The following is a 24417-nucleotide window of genomic DNA, read 5'->3' as shown; positions in this document are numbered from 1 at the left end:
TCGCTCCCATACAAGTAGGTATTGTCTCAATACATTTCAACGATTGGTAGCTGTGTTCTGCCCAATTCCTTGGGTGTCCCAATAATGCTATTCCTAACGTCAGACCGTAACAAACTTGTCGATGCCATAACGTCAGCTATCTGTCACTCTCTTCCTAATAAAAAGTACTTAACACAACTGAAACACTGTTCTCACTTCTACATACTGCACTTCACACGAAAACAAATTATTTAGTTAAAATTTCCTACAGCACTAATAAATAACTCAAGCAGCGACAATCACGTTCGACACAGCTGGTTGAGTACTGGCGACAGATAAGACCGATCCTTTCAGCTGGGCAAGTACAAGAGAAGAGGCGTTCGGGGAGAGGTGGGCGGCAGGTGATCTAGTGTGATAAGCAGATGCATACGGCATTGGGAGCAAATTATTTATACTATTACTGCTCTTAGAATTTAGCACTAAAGTGTTTTCTTCGTTATTCAAGAGACTTCAATAATTTTATATTAAAATTTAATTGTACGATACGCCTGAAAATCAGTGCATTTTTACAAATAATTAACTAGGTTTTTATGCTTGTGGTGTACAGAAATAACCGTAATAATTTTTTTATGTATTTATTTCTCCTTTCCAATGCTATTTCAATAATTTAAACGACCGAAAAATATAGGAAATACTTAAAAAATATTTTTGGAAAATCAGTTGAAAAGTGAATCTTTTGTTGATTTTTCTAAATTTGGGCTCTACTCGGCAGCAGAAGGAGTTGTCTGATCGAGTTGAGATTTTTTATACGTTTTATTGATGCCATTTGGCCAAAAATCCGCACTAGCCGTAACCGGATTTCGAAAAAAAGTTTTTTTCGATACACCCTACTGTACAGAGTACATATAAAAGTTATAGGCAGAAATGATCTAACCATTGTAGTACTTTGTGTTTTTTTTATTGGCGATCTAACCGAACATTTATGCACGTGGGTTCAGATACACACTAGTTTATCTGAGTAGTATATATGATCTTGATACTCAATCAAAACCTGAATTGCGCCCCTGGTGAAATACAATATTGTGGTTAACCATAAGTTTGTGGAAATGTAAGTGGGTTCAATTCTGCATAAATATAGTTTCTGAAGGCGATATTCTAATGTCACTTTACACAGATCTAAATTTCTTCATAATGCTGCTAAATGCTGCATAAGATAAGCGTTTTAAATCTTTCACAAATTGCTTCCGCAATAATTTAAAAACAAGAGATAACATGGTAGAATAATACAGTGTACCGCGACTGCTTTCATCTGCTTGCTATATTACAGTTAGACGACAAGTCCTTCTATTGCAATTTAAAAGAGATTATGAAAGCACATCCAACGTAAGGTGATTTTCTAAGCAACGGTCCTTGCCCTCTCAACTTCGGGATTCGGACATTCTGAACCCCTTTTGAAAATTTTTAGCTGCAAACGTAGCATTAATTTAGATTTAACATTTTCAAAGTTTTCGTCATATGCAGTCGTGAAACTTGTTCGAAGTTATTTGCAGCTTATTCTTTCTAAACCTTAACTCATTCCATCCAGTTAATACATTTCGTGCTACTGACGTTGGGTTTCCAACATTAACGCATATTTAATGTACATAAAACCCGATTTCCGCACTTATCTTTGTTCGGACCATATATGCACGTCCATTTTATCTTACAATTCATTATACGTATATTCTCTGGTAGTAGCTCATTGCAATGTACCATTACATTCGGGGTAATTTCTGTTTGGAGGGACCCAATATATTTTGAACGTGCTGCAGATTTTTCAATATATATTTTTCGGTCCTTGTAGTGAATTCATTTGTTCTCTGTTTAAGTGAAAATCAATGTGGAAGCTTAGGAATAATCCAGTAAGAATTATATTTCGGGGAATAATATCTTTATTTATACGTGATTCTAAAGTAAAACCCTGTATATGTGCATCTCAAGTGGATGAGTATTGACATTATACACTTTAATGTTATACGAAAACATACGCTCGCAATTAGATACAAATTCTTACAATTATTCACCAATCTGATATTTGGCAGAATAATTTAGACCTCCTTCGACCCTCTGAGATGCCCTAATTCTCCCAAAATCCGGTTTCATCCAGTTTTACTATTTTATATTTGCTTTATAATTTCCGCAGCCAAACCTCTTTGTTCTGGATGGAACTATTTTGGATGCTTTAGTATTATGGTGCGTTTCTTCTCATTCTCCACCTAGGACGAGTTTGAAACCACATCACATAAATCCGGCTTTCAAAACATTTGGATTTTTTTCAGCATAAATCAGTACAAGGCAGGTGATACTAGATGAAAAACTTAAATAAACACTCGGAAGCTTAAGGTGTATCAAAGAGCAGCTAAAGTATTTCATAAAATAGACTCAAAACAGTAAAAAAAGGAAGTGTAAGTCAGGAATACTTTGTTGTTGCATATAGATGGTATTGGACGGGGTTAATTGCCGTTTGTGATCTTTTCAAAACCAGTTTGAAAATTAGTGTTTTCTCTTGAAAACTACCTTAATCCTCAATTTTTTTTCTGTTAGGTTACGATAGGAGTGTCCACTTGTACTTCTGCATACGTAGTATATGTGACTCGTTTTTATTAACATTGCATTATTTATAGGCTTCTTTGTAGTTCAGCTGAATCTCATTATGTCAGTGTAAGTTCACACAGGGAATCCCATTCATTCATAAATTGACCAAAGCTTCCAACAGGAATGGGTTGAACGATTTATATGTCAGGGGTTCTTTTCCCTTCAGGGAAGGGACCTGAGCTGGTTTAGAATGGCGAAATCAGTGATTTATTCAGTGTGCATATAGTGTAGTTGTGTAATATTATAGATAACATGGGTAGTGATATGTATTAATATGTGTTTTCCTAGTTATACGGGGAATGTAGCATGTATGTGTGTGTAATTTTAGTATTTTGACAGTAGTGATATGTGAGCGAAAGTGTGATTTATTTCTTTATGGACATTGTATTTTTAATTAGTCATCTCTTGTAGTCCTTTGAAACGAATAAACCAATTCGAAACTCCAATTCACAGTAATTGTTTGCCGTAATTATTCATTAGATTGCTTATATTTAACGACGAAATTGTAAAACAAAGATCAAAGATCAAAGGTTGTTTTAATTGTACCAACGCCATCTCTCGCTCGGTTAAGAACCATTTGCCGCTAGGGTTTTTTTTTTACATCTAGGGGTGTCCATCCCCTCAAAGCTGATGGCGCACTCCCCCCAAAACTAATAATCTCTTCCCTTCTCAAAACTCAAGTCCTCTAAAAACAATTGCCCAGTGTAGCAATAGTTTTTATAGTACTATAATACAACCAGCGAACGAGTGCGGGCGGCCGGTTTTGGAACTAAAATGCAAGCAGCAGTGTTTCTAACCGGACTACTTGTAATCAATCTATCTCAGTTCTGTAATCAATCTATCACACTTCTGTAACCAATCTATCACAGTTCTTTCTGTCTTGTTCGTAATAAACCACTTCACGCATATGCTCAAGTCAGGGGCGGAGCGATCGGGGTCTTGAGTAAGAAAATTCTTTTGCATTGACATCATATTCGGATGTACTTCAAAAGTTTGGTGAGAGAGAGAACTGATAATCTTTCACCGCCACACTCCTAACCGTCTCCTCAGGGATCCTGGGTCCACCCCCTGATTGAGATGGTACATAAAGATAATTTTGTCTAATCTCTGTCATTATTTAGCATGGTTTAGTGATTTTTTAAAAAAAGATATTTCTGCCACATTTTGAAAACTTTCAAATAAAGTTTTCAAAATGTGGCAGAAATATCGTTTTTTTTTCAAATATCGTGGACCCTGGGGAGACGGTTAGAAGTGTTGCATTGACGGCGGAGGGGGGGAGATATTAAAATGGGGTGCCTGATAATTGAAGATTTCTTATAACTTCAGTAAAATTCAGACAAAATCTCTGAATTACGTAAAAAAGAAAATATACAAAATACATTTTCAGGGTAACTCTTACAGCCATTACGTTATTCTAAGATTAATGTTACTTCTGAAATTGATTAGAGCGAATATGTATTTGAATAACAAAACCACTTTCATAAGTTTTTCAAAGTATCAAGTTTGAAAAGAACGAAGTTTGTCTTCCATTGTTATTTCATTGCTCAAAGATGCCGGTACTGAAGTAATTGGCTGGAAATCAATCGGCCGTTTCTTACATCAATTTATAAAGAAGATGAGTGTCAATGTTAGATATGTCAGTTCAGTATTTTAAAAAAAGCCCCCCAACCTCTTGCAACCATGCGTAGCGCATTTTAATACTTACACTTGAAATAAAAATACAACTGAATAAAGACGATTGACTTTGCCTTTGAATTTCATATGTGAATAACAATATAGGACTTTTCAGGTAGAGGACAGGGAGGAGCAGGTTTTATTAAACAAGACCGTACATCTGATATGTTTGAACTATAGGCAACTTGTGTTTACGGGCTAAACTCAGTCCTCTGAAGTCAATCGACAAATACCTTTAAGATGTTCAACAGAATAACGTATCAGCATTATTATATACTACAGACACAAATATAACACTAGGCTCCCAAGTTTCAAAATTATATTGTGTGTGAAAACAGTTAGTAGATTTAATTCTTTGTGACCCGATAGCTAAAACCTGAGAGAAATTCAGAGTTAGTCCAGATGTAATTTCTTTTCTCATAAATAAAATTTATTGTGTGCTGAAGCAATGATACTTACTCTTACACTACCAATACGCTGATGTTTTATAAATACTTTTATTCGAACTCTACCAAAGGGTTGGATTTCTATAATGATCCTAAAAGAAGGGTGCACTGAACCAAATTGTACAAATCAATCCCTAAAGGCAAGCTATCCAATCCAATAAATCTTTAAAAAATGAAGGAAAAATTTCTTCACCTCCTTTTCCCCCAAAGGGTTCACATTTCTCGAACAAAAAAAATGAAATTTCTTTATTTTAACGTCCCATGATTATGTTGTTTATGCTAGAGGAGACAAATGATTAATGAAAGTAAAAGATTGTAAAATTAAATTTTGTTCTCTCAATGGGAATCAAACCCAGAACCACATAGAATAAAAGCACATGCGCTGGCCAATAGACCAGCGGAAAGGACTTTCACAGTTCTCGAGAGGAAACGTTTCGAGATTCCTCCCTGGCTAAAACTCGAAAAAATAATTTATTTGTCAATCGATAAACATATACTTAAACAGCAGCATCATGAGCCTTAACCTTAACTTCATTTAAACTTACAGTTACAAGATATTGCGCAAAACTCTAAGCTATCAACCCAAAATTAAAATTTAGTCACTGACATTGTCAGTGGCGTATTTACGATTTTATTTCGGGGAGGGCTTTGCTAACTTTCGGGGGGCTTTGCCTGAAAATGTGAAAATTCTGCAAGGTATTTCGTATACTTTACTATAGTAAGTAAGATTTCGGGGGGGATTACGCCCGGAAGCCCCCCTAAATACGCCACTGGACATTGTCATTCCTGCGTTTTACAGGCTGCTACTATTTTATAATGAAATCGAATAAAACGTAATCAATTTTTATACATTCTGCTTAATACACGGTAGAAGCTCACTGAATTGTCAACTGTGCTATGTTGTTCTTAAATTGGTAATTTCCATTCATATATCACTATTCACAATACATCTGCATTACTTCAGGAATGGTTCACTACAATACATGGATAAGTTACGGCGTTTTTTATTAAGCGTAAAGAGATTAGACTATGCTTAACATCTAAACTGCAACTTTAAAAAAACGTTGGATACACTGAAAAGTGAAACTCTCCGCTCCCCTGTCCCACCGCGCTTGCCAAGAAACTGATGTAAACACAACAGCAGCGCCATCCTCCCAAAACCGCACAGCTATCCTGGTCAGGTTATAGTAATTGTTATTTTTGTTGTTGTTTTTGCGTATCCTGTAGTAGTATTATAGAATGCTTGTAGTAGTAGTAGGGGCAGTAGTAATTATAAAAATGGCATTACTTTTATTAGTAGTCTTGGTAGTGTACAATACTAAATATGTTCTATAAGGATATTGAAGGGTATAAAAACTTCTACACACTGTGTATGGCACTGGTATTCTTTTTTTACAATTAGTATTATTATTTTTTTCTTTACAAAATATTGATATAATTCCCTTGTACATGAAAAGTAAGAAGCAAGTTACAAGTTATTGAGTTGGATACCAAAAGAAAATGCTATCCTCGAAATTAGCTTTCAAAAATAAGTAATAACCAACAAAAACATTCCTGTAAAAAAGCCAAGTACAAGTGGCCTTAAAAAGAATTGAAATCACAAAAATAGGCGCCAAGTTCTGGTTGACAACAGTTACAAACACTCACTGGCTCACTTCAAATTTAGATTTGAAACTTGGCTGTTGTCTGTATGGTTACCACTAGCTCACAATTATGTCAAACTACTTTATAATTTTCAACAGACAACATACGCAAGTTTCAAATCTAAATTTGAAAGTGATTCCGTGAGTGTTAGTAACTGTTGTTCACCAGAACTTGGCGCTCATTTTTGTGATTTCACTTCTTTTTAAGGCCGCTCATACTTGTTTTTTTTTTTTACAGAAATGATTTTGTTGGATTAAATTATTACTGGTAGTGGTGGTGACATTAACCTACCCTTGATGTCCTTTATAGAGTAATATTTTTTTCTTTGCTCACTCGACAAAGCAAATTTGTCTATAATATCGCTGTTTTTAATGCATTCTAAAATGTCTTTTTCCGAAGAAAGGACAAGCATGTCGGAGAGCCATATATCTCCCATGCTGCTTCTTAGTCTATTTTTTACAATATTTACTTTACTCATAATCAACTCTGCTGAGCAGCTCGTTGCTGGTAATGACAGTAGTATCTGCTATAATATTGTTAGGTATGGAAACCAGACATATTTACCAAACACCTGTAAGGCCTAATGAATCCTTTCTTCACCCACTGATCCAGTGATCTTTGTTTGGCCATTTTATCGTCATTACTTACACCATCAGATTTGTCCTCACAAGAATCTTGGAAGTCGTCTTCATTATTTTCAATCTTACTCCCGTCACTCGAGCAAAGTACATCGACCAAATCAATGTTCGGGTAGCTTACTTTGTACAATTTACTAAACACATTAACTTCTTCACAAAGTTCTTCACACTCGATGCCATAATACTCACACAAATCACTGACAAGAACCGGGCTTAGAGTACCATCCATACTTTCAGCAACACTGAGTAACCCTTCATGGGAAAAGTATGCCATTTTTGAGACAATATTCAGAGAGCTTTCAGGAAAACGATCCTGCAGCTGTTGAGTCAAAGAGTCAAGTAGTTGAAAGTACATTTCTGTTCTCAGTTTGGCTATTGGGTCACTAGGTGTTTCATCAATAGCAAGTTCGTCCATGAATCTTTTCCTTTTGGGAATTCTTCTATTGGAAGTTTGCTGGAGGTTGTGTTGAACTCTAAACTGACTAATGCAATCCGCCATGTTGCTCCAAGCTCCGTCGTTTCTCATTGTCTCCAGTTTGGCTATAGTCTCAGAAACAACTGTCGAAATAATTCCATAGTCAATGTTTTTTGACTGTAAGCAAAGTCACTGGCGACAGAACTTTAAAAATTTCTGAAACGATCAGTATGGTTGCAACAGTATCATAATCGGATATTGATTTTAGAAGTCATTTTGCTGAATCTCTTTCTGAGTCTTCGGATATGTCCTCTAAAGCTTCTAGTAGTTCATCGTAGCAACTGATGATTGTTTTAAGAGCATCACTTTTGCTCCACCATCTAGTCGTGTTGATTCTTTTCAGTCGCATTCTTCTAGTCTTACATGGACTTTTTTTCAATTTTTCAATGAAGGTGTGATGCTTTTTGTGGCCAGACATAAACAAATAGAGCTCTTGTAGAATTGAGAACATGTGTCGTACTTGATTACAAATATCCATATACTTCTCAGCGACCAATGCAGACCTATGTGAACTACACCAAATGTAGTAAGCTTTAGGACATTCTCTAAGTACAAGTGACTTAAGTCCATTAAATTTACCGGACATATTTCTTGTGCCATCCATACTCTGACCAACCATACGATTTGTATCAATTCTAATTGTTCGCAGAGTGTTAAACAGCTCAGATGACAAGTGTTCGCCCGTTGTGTCTCCACTGGTAAACACTTTAACAAGTCGCTCCTCTGGCTTCACATTTTCTTTCATTTCTCCATGCCCATCTCTGTGTTCGACATATCGAACTAACACGGTGGTACATTCCTTTTTGCTTACATCTTATGTAGAGTCAAGAATTACGGAGTATGTGTCGGTTTCATTAACACGCTTCACGATTTTTGAAACAACCATTTCATTCATAATGTTTATTAAATCAAATATGTTTCTGTAACTAAGGAAATTAGATCCAAGTTTTGTTTTGCTTTCTTTTGATTTCTTAAGCTTATCCAAATAAACTCTTGCATGCGGGTTATACTTGGTAAGCACTTTGAAAGATTTACAAGTTTTCCGTTCAGTGAATCTCTGTACAATACATGGAGCTGAATATATAGAATACTACTTTAGCGGCCTCTCACGGAAAGTCTCTATTGTACACAGTGATGCCACTTTTGAGCTGGTTTTCAGTTTACTGCAGGCCCTGGAAAATGTAATCGCACAAACAGAAAACTATACAAAATATTACCATTAATTCATTTATTATACATCATGTAGCAATTGAACGGCATTACTTATTAAGTGTCGTACATGGCATAAATAAGAAATAAATAAATGCTCCCAGCAGAAAATGCGTAAATTACCTACACAAAGCGATAAACCGACCAGCCCATCCCTTCATATAGCAACTTGCGCGGTACCTTATTCATAGAATTTCTAAGCAGGGGGTAGGGGGATTCATTCTCGAGATTTAAAAAAAAATCGCATCCTCTTCCAACGTTATTCTGACGACAGGAAAATTACTTATTCGAGATTAGAGTAAAATTCTTCCCCCAATTTTTTTATTCCCCCATTTTTTTCTCGATGGCACAACTTGCGCCATTCATCCCTCCTGTGGGCGGCCCTTCTCTCTTAAAACGAACCAACTTTTCCTTTCATACAGCTACTTGCGCGGTACTTCATTCATCGAAAAATGAAATGAAATGAAATCTTTGAGTTTTACGTCCCACAGTTATGCCGGTTAGGCTAAAGGAGACGGTGATGATGAGTAATGAATGAAATGGTGGAATGAAGAAAGTAGGAGGAAACGGGAGAACCCCGAGAAAACCCACGCATACGGTGTTTGTCCACCACAAAGTTCACTTGGCGGGGGCTGGGATCGAACCCGGAACCCCAAGCACCAGAGGTAAACGCTCTACCACTGAGCCACCGCGGCCCCCTTCATTCATCGAGTATCGAAGGAGGGGGTACGGGGGTTCACCCCGAAAAATTTTTGAAAATTAGCTTCTCAAAATCGTGTTTTAATGCTATTCCGAAAGTAAAATTACTAGTTCGAAAGTAGAGTAAAAACCCTCAAAATTTTCTCAATGGCGCAGCTTGCGCCACGCATCCCCCCTGTGGGCGGCCCTGGTTACATCGATACTTAGTGAACTGGTCAACACGAAAATGACCCTTCTTTCGTAATAAATGATGAATAAATATTCGTTCTGGTCCATATGAATAGGTATTTAAATAATTCACATTGTAAATTGACATTCCTGAAAAGCAGTCATCTATACAGTCCATTAATCGAATTATTAATCATAATAAACTTTGCTTTTTCCTCTAACTCGAAGTTCGTCTATATAGCATTATTTTTGTTGTCAGGCTGCAGTTACGCATTCTCTCTTTCAGTTGTTTTTTTCTGGACGATCGCATTGTTGACATTTTCTAAAATATAATTGCATGTAGTTAAGAATATTGAGTTTTCATTGCGTACGAAATAATTCGAAGCCATAAAGTGAAATACTTTAGTTTGATGTGAAAGAAAACATATCAGTTCATATAAAATCTAGGGTATTAGTTAATGTACTATACATTTGTTGATTTTAATATACAATAAGACTGTTTTGAACAGTCTGGGGCGTATAGGGTGTCTGAAAATAAATAGACATTATAGAATACAAATAGACATATATAAGTGAGTAATGCTAACATTAATGATATATAGAGGGTGATTCAATAGAGGGTGAGGCCTATAACGCAACTAATACTGCTCATACAGCTTTCAAACAAAATATTGCTTTACCAGCCGTATGTTCGGAATGCAATAAAAATAGTAGCGTGGCCAGTGGATTCTTGTGAATACCTCCAACGGGGGACAACTTCAAAAGTCAAAATGGAAATTGGTTTAACTGTTGGGATCGTTCGAAAGGACATTAAATATCATTCAACTTTTAGAGAACAAACCTTTCATATCTTTTCCCATTTAGCCGCTACAGGCGTTGTCGCAGACTTGTGTCTGACTACCCGTAGCAGGCCTTTATTTCAGCTAATAATGCACTTAAAACATGTGTAGAATGCAATAAAATGGTAGAGATACCAGTGGCGTCACGTGACTATCTCCAATGGGGTCATCTGTTAACATGGAAGCGGGGGTTGTTTGTGACTCCACGGAAACAAGTGCACAATGGGAGAAACGTCTAGGGGAAACACGTTGGCATATGTTTTTCTCTGTGACAGCAACACGATCGCATTACGAATTCAAAGTAAGATGATGTGAGGGTTTCTGCAAACGGAACCAAAGGGAAGAGTAAATACTGGTCAGAAACGAACGGGAAGTACAATTGGACATACGCGGAATCACACCGAGTAAGCGGCAACAACAATGGCGGCAGCAAGAGACTACGACGGGAGGATGTTACATACTGTAACAGTAAGCACAGGTACATTTGCTGCTGATGAATGAAGCTCTATATGGGGAACCAATAACATACGCAATATTTGAAGGGAATGGTTTCATATGGTTTCGTCAGAAGCGCAGTGAATGGGGAGAACTATGATGAGGGACAATGTACGATGCTATAACAAAACTGTAGAAGAAACTATTTGTTGCAACGAAAAACGATCCGAATGTGATGTTTGCAAAGCATGGAACAAAACATGGGGACAGAAAGCTGAGGCGTTGCAATTATCCATTGGAGAAAGATGAGTAAAGAGCTAAAGAATCAGCTTATCTTCTGCGGAGTGTAGTCGACGCCCCATCGCTTTCACAAATGTTCAAGGTGATATCCCCGAACAACAATACATCAATTTATTCGTTGTACGTAATTGTGAGCAGTAGCTTACAACTGGGCCACGTTGATGGCCCAGAATACGGCTGTAACGCGGGCTTGCATGTTGCGAATTCTAGTTGGTCGGCTGACATATACGAGATCCTTACTTCGACCAGAGAAAAAATAGTGCATACAAGTAAGATCGGGAGGAAACTGTGAATCGGAACCTCTTCCAATCCATCGTTGCGGAAATAGAACATTTAGCTCTTCCCTACACATGGCAGCAGTATGGGCTGGACAGCCATCTAATTGAAACGACAGCGTCTCACTATTTGGAGATTTGGAGCGGTACGTTTTCCAGTACCGGCTGTAGATGGTGTCGCAAGAAATCACAAAACATTGCAGTTACTAAATGGCCTGCAAAAAAGCATGGCCTAATGACCTGAGTCCCTACAATGCTACCCCACACATTAATGCGCCATCGGTATTGCCGATTGACTTCTCTCATCCAGTGAAGGTTTTCCGCTGCCCAGTAATGTGCATTCTGGAGACTCACTTTTCCATTACTGTAGAATGTCGCTTCATCAGTCCACAAAATGAAGTGAATGAAATTCGGATGTTCTTTCACGCGATTGACCACCCAGTTGCAGAAGAGAAGCCGTAAATTACAGTTGGTATCACTTAGTTCTTGATGCAGAGAGAGATGGTACGGGTGAAAATGTGATTTCCTCAGAATACGCAAGGCACCACATTGACTGATACCACGCTCTCGTACGATCTGCAGCGAAGATACATGAGGATTTACTGCAATAACGGGACGTCCATCAATGGCAACGTCTCCATTTTGTACGACTCATCTCCGGACACCATAGTGTCCACGCATTTTGCCTGTCCGCCGCAATCGTGCTGCAAATCTTCGCAGCAGATTGTGGGAAATAGCTTGTCGCTGTGGATACCCTTCAGCATACAATCTAGCTGCAGCCCTATAATTTCATCGACGTTCACCTAAAATCATTAAATGCCTCCAAATTCGTACACCGCATGAATGTTATTTACTACTGACACTTCCTACTACAATCACTCAAACATCAACACAATCAAAGAGGTTTCACTACTTGTGGAGGTTACGTAATCGTCCGACAGGTGCTTATAATGCGCAGGGGTAGTCGAACTAAATGCTGGACACCTTGAACAAATACACGGGCCACTTTAACTCACTATAGAGGTTAATCAAATCTCAGACTCTACACGCTTGTGTTAGCTGTTTTGGCTACACCACAGCTCCTTTCGACCTCTGTTCAAGGCCCCATAGACAATGTCTTGAGCAAGGTTTTGTCCATGTTAGCTACTGGATTTACAAGAGTACCACCACACAATCACTGGGAACGATAAATGAGTGTGCTGTTCGAAACAACAACTAACAAGCCCACAACACATGCTCCGGGATTTGGGAAATATTTTTATATTTTATAATATTTTAATATATGCAAACGCGTCGGCTGTTGTTTGCCAGGGCAGGGTTTGCACGTACTCTCCCGGCAATTAGCTGGTGTCACTAGGAACACCATCGCATCATCTGACTTTCACCTAGTAATGCGACCATGTTGCTGCCAACGATAAGAAATATGCCAAGGTGTTTCTTCTCGATGTTTCTCCCATTGTGCGCTTGTTTCCATGGAGGCAAGGCCAACAACTGTATCCATCTCAAATTTTGCAGATGACCCCGTTGCAGATATTCACGATACGCCACTGTGTCGCTACTACTTTTATTGCATTCTGCAAATACGATTTGATAGTTCAATTGTTTGTTTGATGGCTCTATGTGCATTATTAGCTGAGATAAAGGCCTGCTACGTTCTTATTGAAACTTCCTGTATATGTATATGATATAGAGTAAATAAATAATAGGACACCTGTGCATATATGTACCGAATGGTAAATTTTACTACAGGGTATTGATTGTATTTGTATAATGATAAATATATTAGTACATTTATTATTACGTTAGAATTTTGTGTGAGAATAATGTGATGTGTACAAGTGAAGGCTTGTATTTTCACTTCGTGGCTTAACATGTGATATATATACTAACCGATCATCCGGCCTGACGATATGAATAATTGTCATATAGCAAAGAATTCCGGATATTTTCCAGTTAGTCACAGAGAAAAATAACCGTTTGTAGAAATAAAACAATTTAAAAATTGTACGTGTTCAGTTTATATTTGCGATACTATTACTCTGCAACTTTAAAATATTTTAAATGTTACCTGATTAAGTTAAGTTTATTGCTGTCCGTAGAGCTGACGAAGTGGATATCATCGAATAATATAGACAATTTATTACAGTAGACTTTCGTTATTTCCGAAAGTAGATGGGGGGTACTTCGCACCCGGTAGCTGAAAAAACGCTTGTTTTCCTAGGGCATCTTGAGAGGAAGGACTCAATTTTCAAGTGTCGCAGTGTACATCACACCAGTCGTATCGCCCAGCTGAACACCCGGAAAATAGTTCTCTTTTATGACTCCTTTTTAATGGTATACTCGTTCTCTTTCACGAACACTTTTTCCAACGCCTACAAAACATATAAAAATTACATAAGACTGTAAACACAGAGACTACGAACGCATATTTTAGCAGCAGTCCTATGTAACATAGCAACGACTACTAGCATAACAGAGAATAATGGGGATGTAGTCGTTCCCTTTTATGAACAATTTAAGGGTCTACTCGTTCTATTTATGGGCGTTTTTTTTCAACCCCTAATTAACGTAACAGCGAATGAACCAATAGCAGGGGTGTACTCGTTCTCTAGTTCAACTCCTATATAACATAGCAGAAATTACATAAGACTATAAACACAGAGCGTACGAAGATCTATTTTCGCAACCCGTAAATAAGAAAATCTATGACAAACTTTTTAAAACTTATGTAGTACAGCCTAGGAGTGTAGTCGTTCTTTTTTACGACCAATTTTAAAACCCCTATTTAAAACAGCATGGGTGTACTCGTTCACTTTAATGAGCACATTTTCAAACCCCTGTATAACATAGCAGAGGTTACATAAAACTATGATCATATATTACAGTCCCTGTTTAACACAGCAGAGAAAGAACAAATTGCAGGGCTGTACTATTTCTCTATTCCAACCCCTTTTTTAACATTGCAAATTGCTTGAGACTCCGATCACATATCAATCACCGTTTTGGTCATATCAAAGGACACTAACATAATCGGGGTGTACTCGTTCCCTTTATCAACCAATATGTAACATAGCGGAAATTAAGTATGAATCAATATGTCCCAAAATTACTGACCACCGAAGTCAAAGGTCAAATATTTAAACACGAATAACTCGTTAACGGAGGAATGTATTGTGGTAGTGAATTCACATTTAATTATATATCAACTACTACATGCTCCAAAAGTAATGATCATCGAGGTCACAAGTCAAATATTAAAACCCGAATAATTTTTAAACGGAGAAACATATTGAGAGTGTATTTCCGCATTTAGTAATAGGTCATCAAGTACTATACATCGCAAGAGTACTTACCATCGAGGTCAAATGTCATAATTTAAACCCAAATAACTATTAAACGGTGAAACTTACTGACGGCGTGTTTCCACATTTAGCAATAGGTCATCAAGTACTACATGTCGCAAAAGTACTGACCATCGAGGTCAAAGGTCGAATGTTTAAATACGAATAACTATTAAACGGTTAGACTTATTGAGGTGCTCTTTCCACATTTAGTAACAGGTCATAAACTACTACATTTCCCAAAATTAATATCCATCGAGGTCAAAGGTCAGGTATTTAAGCCGGAATAACTTGTAAAAGTAACAACATATTGAGGTGCTGTTTCTACATTTAGTAACATGAATCAAGTACTACATGTTCCGAAGTAGTGACCACCGAGGTCAAAGGTCAATTATTTACCCCAAATAACTAACGAGAAAAAAGACAAGAAACGACAGCCTAGTTCAGTGTTTTATACCCTTTTGGGTGATTCAAATAGACGACAAAAGTAAATTTGCATGGAATATTTATTTTTGTACTAACCAAAAAAGCAAACATATGCTATTTAAACTAGCTTTTTTAAAATTTTATATTATTAGCAGATAACTACTCAAATAAACGAAGGGATAACTTTTAGTGACATATTCGGTATTGTACCAACGAGAAACGCCATTTTAACTCAGAATATTGTACTACACAACTAAACAAGGAATAAATTTGTAATAGGCAGAAAGAGCGAAATAGCCTCATTTTAACTAACTCAGAATATTATATCATTTTACACTACACAAATAAACAAAGAGATACATTTTAGATCCTTATTCAGTTTTGTATCAACTAGAAACGCCATTTTAAATAACTGAGAAATTTGTACTTTGTGCTATTCAAATAAACTAATAAATAAATTTGGCTTTACTATTTACTTTTGTACAAACTTTAAAAGTTATGAAGAGCAATTTTAACTAGCTCAGAGTTGCATATCCTCTTAAACTATTTAAACAAACAAAGGAATAAATTTGATTGATCTACTCAATTTTGTACCAAATAGAAATGTCATTTAAATAGCTCAAAATTTTTATACTTTTTCTGCTATTCAAGAAACAAAGGATAACCAGAAAAGGCGAAAAAATTCCGTTTTAAGTAGCTCAAAATTGATGTAACTTTTCTACTACTCAAATCAACGAAATATATAATTTCGATGTTCTGTTTTTCGTATCAACCAGAAAAAACCGTAGAAGGACTATTTTAACTAGATGAGTGTTTTATAACATTTTGTACTACTTAAATAAACAAAAAAATGAAATAGTACTAACCAGAAAAAGCGAGCAAGGCTTATTTTAACTAGCTCAGAATTTATGTACATTTGTACTATTTAAACAAATGAAGGAATAAATTTGAGCGGCCTATTTTGTTGTCAACCAGAAGATATGGAGGTCCGTTTTAACTAGCTGAGAATTTTATATCTTCTTGTACTATTTACATAAACAAAGGAAAAATTTAAGTGGCCTATTCAATTTTGTAACAACGAGAATAAAGCGAAAAATGCCATTTTATGCAACTGAGAAATGAGTACGGTTTGTGCTATTCAACAAACGAGGAAATAAACTTGGGTGTTCTATTTCATTTTGTAACAACAGGAAAAAAGCGAAGAAGTTCCACTTTAACTAGTTCAAAATTTCTCCACCTTATGTGCTATTGAAATGAACAAAAAGTAATTTGTGTGATTTACTTTTTATACCAACGAGAAAAATGAACGTCTAATTTAACAAGCTAAGAATTTTATATCATCTTGTGCTATTTAAATAAACGAAGAAATAAACTTGAGTAACCTGTTTAATTATGTACCAACAAGAAATGTCATTTTAACTGGCTTAGAATTTTATACCGTTTGTACTATTTCATCAAACAAAGGGAAAATTTGAGTGGTATATTTATTTTTATACTAACCTAAAAAAGTACTATTTTAACTAGTTGAGAATTTTATGTTATTTTTTACTACTGAAATAATCGAAAGTATAAATTTGGATGGTGAATTTACTTTTGTACCACAGAGAATTTTGTACCTTTTTGGGGTATTCAAATAAACGAAGGAATAAATTTGAGTGGTCTCTTTTTTGTATCAACCGAAAAAGGACCATTCTAACTATCTCAACATTTTATACCTTTTTGAGGGATTTAAATAAAAGAAGGAAAATATGAGTGGCCTATTTATTTGTGGTGCTAGACTTTATACTATTTTGTATATTTTTGTGTCATCCAGAGAAAGAGCCCTTTTAAAGTTTTGTAGACAAATTTGTGTAAAGGAGAGCCATATTACTATGATTGTGCACTTTTTGTATACCATTCAAAATAAACGAAGACGAGCTATTACTATTATTATCGTACTACATTTTTAAATTCGAATCTCTCTACTTACAGAAAAAATATTCCGTTTAAATAGAATTGTTGTGATACATGGTGTGTGGCAAAACTTTAGGGTCATTGACCAGAATCTAAAGAATATTACTTTGCTCAATAAATTTTAATTGCCTCTCCTGCCTTGTAAATTATATTTAATACACAAACAGCTTTTGATTAATGGAGTTGCACTAAAGTAAAAAAGTAAACAAAATATGTTAATAGACGTATACTAACAATACAATTGTTAGGTACCGCATTAGTAACATCTTTTTTGATTTTATTTAAAGCGTATTAATATTGAGAAGCCTAAATATCTGCAACAACTGAATTTTTCAGATACACGAAATAACAAAAATGATAATGGTTTTGTGAGCTGAATAAAACTGTTTACACTTAATAATTCAAAATTTTTATAGTAAACTCCTTCTCGTTCATCTCAACCGTAGGTGGTCGGCAACACGGAAATTTTAAAACTATTCTCTTCCTTGGCGGGTTGCTTTATACTTTGATATGATCTCTTCTTCGTAACTTCATCTAAATATTGTATCCTGGTTTTTCTTTTTCTTTCTCTAATAAAATGACAAAGCATGGTGTTTCTTGTTTTGCAATTATCGTCATAATTCGCCATTCTTCATTAGTTTTCTTTAGTACGTCTTCGTCCCTTAGTAACTATAATTGATGTTTATTTTGTTCCACAGAATTAACTTAAAATTGAATTATCAAGTTACCCACTACTACTTGAAAATTTTAGTCTGTATCGAATGGCAGCTCACGTTGGCTAAATCTTACGTTGAAGCATTTAATTATTTGCAAGGAAACTTTGGAGTTCAACGTCCCCGTTAGCATTTTATCAACCTATAACTAAACATAAGAATTAATTCGCTAAACGCACGACCATCAACCATATAACTATGATACTTACATAGCGACGGGCGAGGAAATTACAATTTATTTAGCAATTAACGTGTTTACATTTTTTGGCTATGATCCAAGAGTGTTGATGTACATGAAGCAACACAACATTATGTCCTTATTTAAGCGAAATATCTTTTCTATTGGTACAAAGATTCGAATATGAAAATGTAGTACCATAACATAATGGCCCTTCTTCGTTTATTTTGAATGGTATAAAGAAAGTGCACTAATATAGTAATATGGCTCTCCTTGCACACAAATTGGTCTGTAAAACTTTAATAGGCCCTTTCCCTGAACGACACAAAACTATACAAAATAGTATAAAATCTAGCACCACAACTAAATAGGCCCCTCATATTTATTCCTTCGTTTATTTGAATCCTCCAGAAAGGTATAAAATGCTGAGTTAGCTATAAGGGTCCTTGTTTCTGATGGAACAAATAATAAGCCACTCAAATTTATTCCTTCATTTATATGAGTAGTACGAAATAGTACAACAACACTGAGCTAGTCAAATTGGCCCTTCTTCGCCTTTTTAGGTTAGTACAAAACTAAATTGATTACTCAAATGTATCCCTTCGTTTGTTTGAATACCACAAAATGGTACAAAATTATCTGTGGTACAAAACTAAATACACCGTCCAAACTAATTATTTCGTTTATTAGAGTAGTACAAAATGACATATAATACTCAGCTAGTTAAAATAGTCTTTCTTCGCCTATTTTAACGTTTGTACAAAACTAAATAAACCACTCGAAATTATTCCTTCCTTTGTATAAATAGTACAAAAGGTATAAAATTCTGAGCCAGTTAAAATGGCTTTTCTCGTTGGTAGAAAATTGAATAGTTCACTCAATTTTATTCCTTTGTTATTTATATAGTACAAGATGATATACGATTCTCAGTTAGTTAAAATGGATGTTCATATCTTCTGGTTGACAACAATATAGTCCACATAAATTTATCCCTTCGTTTGTTTAAATAGCAGAAAATGTACATAAGTTCTGTGGTATTTAAAATAAGCCTTTTCGCTTTTTCTGGTTAGTACTTATTTATTTCTTTGTTTTGTAAGTAGTACAAAATGTTATAAAATACTCACCTAGTTAAAATGGTCGTTCTTCGTTTTTTTTCTGGTTGATAGGAAAAACAAAACATCCAAATTATTTCTTTCGTTTATTCGAGTAGTACGAAAGATACATCAATTTTGAGCAATTTAAAATGGCCCTTTTTTACCTTTTCTGGTTAATACAAACTTATTCCTCAGTTTTTGAATAGGTCAAAAAGGTATAGAAATTCTGAGCTAGTTACATGCCAATTCTATTTGTTACAAATTTGAATATATTAATCAAATTTATCCCTTCGGTTGTTTAAATAATGTATGAGGATATAAAATTGTGAGCTAGTTAAAATGGCTCTTCTTCACTTTTCCAGTTGGTACACACCTGTTCACGAAAACCTGGAAACTCGTTCAGAAACTAAGTCCGAAAGAGTGATACTAGATCCGTCAGAGTTCCCGCAGACCTTTACACAGGGAATTGCATGTTTCCGCCGTCCTTTATATAGACACTAGCTGAAAACGTATTGTTATCCGAGCTATGTGAAAATGTTAAAACCAAATCAAAGTACTTACTTCTGAGATTAATATTGATTGACACCACATGCATAGTTCCAATATGGAAAATCACCCATTATCTTAAGTAGAAATTTCTGAAAACGACAGAAAATACATATTTAAACATCGAAGTAGGAACCTGTGTTTAGAGCGATTCTATTACCAATATTATAAGACAATCTCTTGTAAGTTGCGTCTGTGGTCAAGCGTGTTTAGTACTGCTACTGACACTTCAGAAATGAAGGGCGACAGTTCGAGTATCCGTGAAGAATGTAAAATTTTTTGTTCCTTTTTAAATATATTACAACATTTTTGTAAATATAAATTTTTACTGTGAAGTGATTGGAAACATATTATCCGACAAACCATTACTATTCAAATCACTCTCACATTTACTGGCCCGCCATGTCCATAATTCATATACGAAAACGCTAAAATGATAAATGTGAACACAGTTGAATAACTAAAACCACACGTCCAACATGAAAATTATTCATATATATATTTCGGAGGGCTTTGCTAACTTCATTCTTTGAAATGTGAACATTCTACAAGATATTTCATTCACGTTACAATAGTTTACTTGGATAAACATAAAATTTCGGGGGGATCATGCCCGGAAGACCCGTAAAATAAACCTATATATATATATACGAGGGTTGGGGCAAAAGTCATGGCAACTATTTTTTTTTCTTGAAGATACCATTCCGGTTGGAAAATGTGACATATATAGACGAAAGGACAAGTTGTTAACTACATGTGTGGACAATGAATAGGACTGAAATGTCGTAACACACTAATTTATTATGAAAGTATACTGGGCAATTTGGCCTTCACGGTGCAAAAGAATGACAACACAGTACGCATACAGTTGACATGTCAAACCTGGGCCTAAAGACCCTCAAAGTAGTCCCCTGCTACTTGCACCACACGCTGGCAACGATGTGGGAGGCGCTGAATACCATACACCTCAGTATTTGCCGCACCATGTGTGAATCGGGTCACCTGTTCGCGTACAGCATTAGCAATGTTCTCGCGTGTTGCAAACCGCCTACCACGAAGTGGTTCCTTAATCTTTCGAATGAGATCAAAGTCACAGGGTGAAATGTCAGGGGAGTACGGTGAGTGCTCCAATTCTTACCTCCCCCAACGTCGCAGTAGCTGCACTACAAACTCTGCTTTATGTGGTTTTGCATTGTCATGCAGGATTATTGCACTGCCCACAAGTTCTGGACATTTCTCCCGAACGCCACGTCGTACCTGTCGCACAAGGAAATCCCTGTAGTACTGTGCAGTCATTGTTCTGCCATGTGGAACAAAGTGTCAAACAATGACATCCTAGACGTCATACGCGACGATCACCATCAATTTGACTGGGGAAGGATTCTGACGGAACTTCTGCCTCGTTGGTGATCCAGCATATCGCCACTCCGCGGACTGACATTTCAATTCTGGTTCGTGTGCCCTGGCCCAAAATTCATCGATGGCGATTACTCGTGACAAAAATTGATCGTCGTTCTGTTGCCAGCGTGCAAGGTAGTTGGAGCATATTGCATAGCGCATGCACCTTTGAACTTCCCTCAGTGCATGCGGTGCCCACCGCGATGCGATTTTGAGTAGTTGCAGCTCATTATGCAACATCCTGTGGACGGTGCGTTTCTCGATGCCACTTGCCTCCGCCAACTCTAGTAGCGTCCATCGTCTGTCTTTATCCAGCAGCTGCTCGACGACGGCACATGCCACGTCGGTCCGCACACTGACAGGTCGCCCCGAACGTTGCTCATCACTGGTTGACACACGTCCTTGCTGAAACTTTCCTATCCACCGTGCTACTGTACGGTATGGTAGGGCATTATTCTCAAGGGCTTCCACTAATTCACTGTGACATTCCTTCGCATTTCTCCCCAGGAGAGCGGCTATTTTGATGTAAGCACGCTGCTCAACACGGGTTACTTCCATCTCGCACGACACTCACCAACTGACAGATTTCACAGCCCTTGCTGTGCTACTACCAGCTATCACAGAGCCATCTGTTGTGCTGCATACACACTATGCCTGCAGATCTTCCACACGACATATAGAAGTTTGTGATCCACTCAAATATCTGCAAGAAAAAAATAGTTGCCATGACTTTTGCCCCAACCCTCGTATATATATATATATATATATATATATATATATATATATATATATATATATATATATATATATATGCATGCTTGTATATTTTACATTACAAAAATTTACGGTAAATCATAATCTGGATTCTTATAAAGTAATTTGAACTACTATTTAGAAAATATGTACTGTTTACAATCGGATTTAATCGCAATGCCAGTAATCTGTAATATCTTACACTTGTATTTATTTACTTTGAATTTGTTCTTGTTTTTTTTTTTTTTTACTGTATCGCATGAATATAGCCTGCTGCATAAGAAACAATTATCTATAATTGAATTAAAGCCGGAAATCGATATAGTTATTATAAGAAGAAGCTTGGGAAAATGAAGTGTATAATAATGGTTGTATCTGAAGCAGATGTTGCGTAGTGGTGTAATTGGTTACTAAGCCAGCTTTGGAATACTGGGCTCTTCAAACTGTCCATCGTAAGGGATGCAAAGAGTCGAGTCGAGACAGAATTTTCCTGAAAAAAAAACGGACACAGCTCTTCCAATAGAAAAATATATATTTGTCGAGGGGAGACATCCCTTTTACTGCATATTATCGAGACGAGACGGAGTCAAATCTTGTCTCGTGCGCTTCCCTATCCTACCTAGATAAAATCAATTTTGGATGCGAATATTTAATTTCTTTTAAAGATAATTGTAATCCACGATACGTATTATTGAAGTAAGATATTGACTTGAACTGCTTTATTACTCACTTAACATTCGTATACTGCAATTATATCTAATTGTGTCAAAAATATTTATTATTAAACACTGAAGAATATATATTAAAACACAATGAGGAAGAACTGAATGCTCGTAGTAATTAAAAAAAATGGTTGCAAGTTTATTTAAAATTAACTCTCTTGAAATATAAATCACCATTACTAGAATGAACGCAAGAGAACCTGTTGGTTAATTTGGACATATTATAAAAGATTGAGGAATATGTATTTAATCGAACATCATATATGAAACTAAATGAAATGGCATGTGTAACCGAAGTTGAAAGAGATTAGGATGTGTGAATGAAAAATGAAAGAAAGCAAAGCTTAATAGCAGTAGTCACTACTTACAGCAGATAGGTGAAATCTACCCCCCCCCAAAAAAGTTCAACAATTCAGAAGGGCGTCACATTTTCTTCGTTTCCTGACAAAATTGAAAAATGGATTCTGCATATTGTTCGTCTATATCCCTTCAATATAGTTAGCTAGCAAACCAGGTGCGATCGACTGACTAAACGTCAAGTGAGTAAAATTTATATAGAAAGTTTCGATACAGCGTTCACCGAAGTAACGCAGACGTGGTGTTGAAGCTTCTGGTAGGTCCTATTTTGTAATGAATTTTGGGCAGTGAGATTTCTTTATAAGCATCAGAAAGCTCTCTAACTCCATACTAAAAGCGTGTCGTATGATTTATTCAAATCGTCAGGTATTCGGACATGCATGAAGCCAATTAGGTTTGCTTCACTGCTCACAAGTTTAACTTGAAATAAATTCTTACTTTTCCACGGAAAAACAAACTGTTTTAATGCTCATTTTATTATGGGCGAAACGTATAATTCTGCAAGTAACAAAAATTTACACGTCCATCTCCGAGACTCGATCCCTTGTCCTTTGGCTCAGCAGTTCGGCACGTAGACAACTACACTTATTGTCGTTGAGTAAAAGCTTGCAGGAAAATCAGTTTGAACAAGGAAATTGAGGGATTATAGCTGGATTGAGGCAACCACCATGTACTCCCATGTATACACAATTTCGAAATACTTTATCCTTAAGTAATAAAATGACGAATTGTTTCTACAGTACAGTTAATAACAAATCAACATATCTTATTAAACTTAAAAGAGGAAAATACAGATTTACAGAATGTTTTCGTTTTTGAACGTTGGATTGTGGGTTCGAACCTATCATCTTTGGTTTATTGTTTCCCGAAGATACTCGAATTTGAACTTTGGAAATGTTTGCCCCAATAGACCAATATTACATAGTGCAAGTTCAGAAAGTAGTTCTTATAGCAACTATAGTGACTTAATAATTAAATTTAATTTAGGGTTACTCTGTGCCGTAAGCGTCGGTGGACCATCGATGGGTAACTAGCGACCTCTCGCCAAAAATTGATGGCCCCACTGCAACGATCCGCGGTGGCCCACTTCCGTTTTAAAAATTATACCACCAGTGTGCCACTGGTGGCAGAGACGCGTCGGAATGCCAATGAATTACAGTTTTACTCCACCAAAATATGTTAAATAGCCTATATGTATGATTCATGTCCATTGAGATGAGTGTAGAAAGCACTTACAAAATATATATAAAATTCTCCCGGAATGGCGCGAAACAGCAAGCCTGTGATGTGGAAGCATGGGTTACTCTTAGCATCGGAGCCTACTTTATGAAAATTCGTCAGGAAAAAGAAATATATAATAATAAAGCATGCACATGACTGGCGATAAGTCGTTTCGGTCCCTTCTCGGATTCTCCGCGACGAATCGAAAAACGGACCGAAAAGAAGTAATCGCCGCTACGTGGTGGTTCCTGCAACACCCCTACTCAAGATATCTGTTTCGACTCGACGGAACACTGCTGC

At 36.3% G+C, this 24417-nt stretch overlaps 2 protein-coding genes across 6 annotated transcripts in view; both read right to left on the bottom strand.

Annotated features, from left to right (window-relative positions):
- The window catches only part of LOC145683384 (hemolymph lipopolysaccharide-binding protein-like), a 262057-nt gene that overhangs the window by 189332 nt on the left and 48308 nt on the right, over positions 1-24417 (bottom strand). For 2 of the 5 annotated variants that reach the window (XM_081754713.1, XM_081754714.1), the window contains exon 3: positions 19682-19758. The exons of the other annotated variants lie outside the window; for them this stretch is intronic. In XM_081754713.1, coding sequence (XP_081610839.1) covers positions 19682-19715 — 34 coding nt within the window. In that variant the 5' untranslated portion in view covers positions 19716-19758. The remainder of the gene's footprint in view (positions 1-19681; positions 19759-24417) is intronic. 5 annotated transcript variants of the gene reach the window in all.
- Positions 21002-21622, bottom strand: LOC145682917 (protein GVQW3-like). Its single transcript, XM_081754277.1, has one exon. The coding sequence runs from the start codon at positions 21620-21622 to the stop codon at positions 21002-21004; it is 621 nt and encodes a 206-aa protein (XP_081610403.1).

The sequence above is a fragment of the Thermobia domestica genome, chromosome 4, assembly GCF_964235325.1.
Source record: "Thermobia domestica chromosome 4, izTheDome1.hap1.1, whole genome shotgun sequence".
In the NCBI taxonomy this organism is placed as follows: Eukaryota; Metazoa; Arthropoda; class Insecta; order Zygentoma; family Lepismatidae; genus Thermobia; species Thermobia domestica.
Note: the sequence above shows the minus strand (reverse complement) of the source record. Positions and strands in the feature narration are given on the sequence as shown.

Coding starts and splice junctions, on each gene's coding strand:
- LOC145682917 (XM_081754277.1), bottom strand. CDS start 21,622: ATGGAAGTAACCCGTGTTGAGCAGCGTGCTTACATCAAAATAGCCGCT.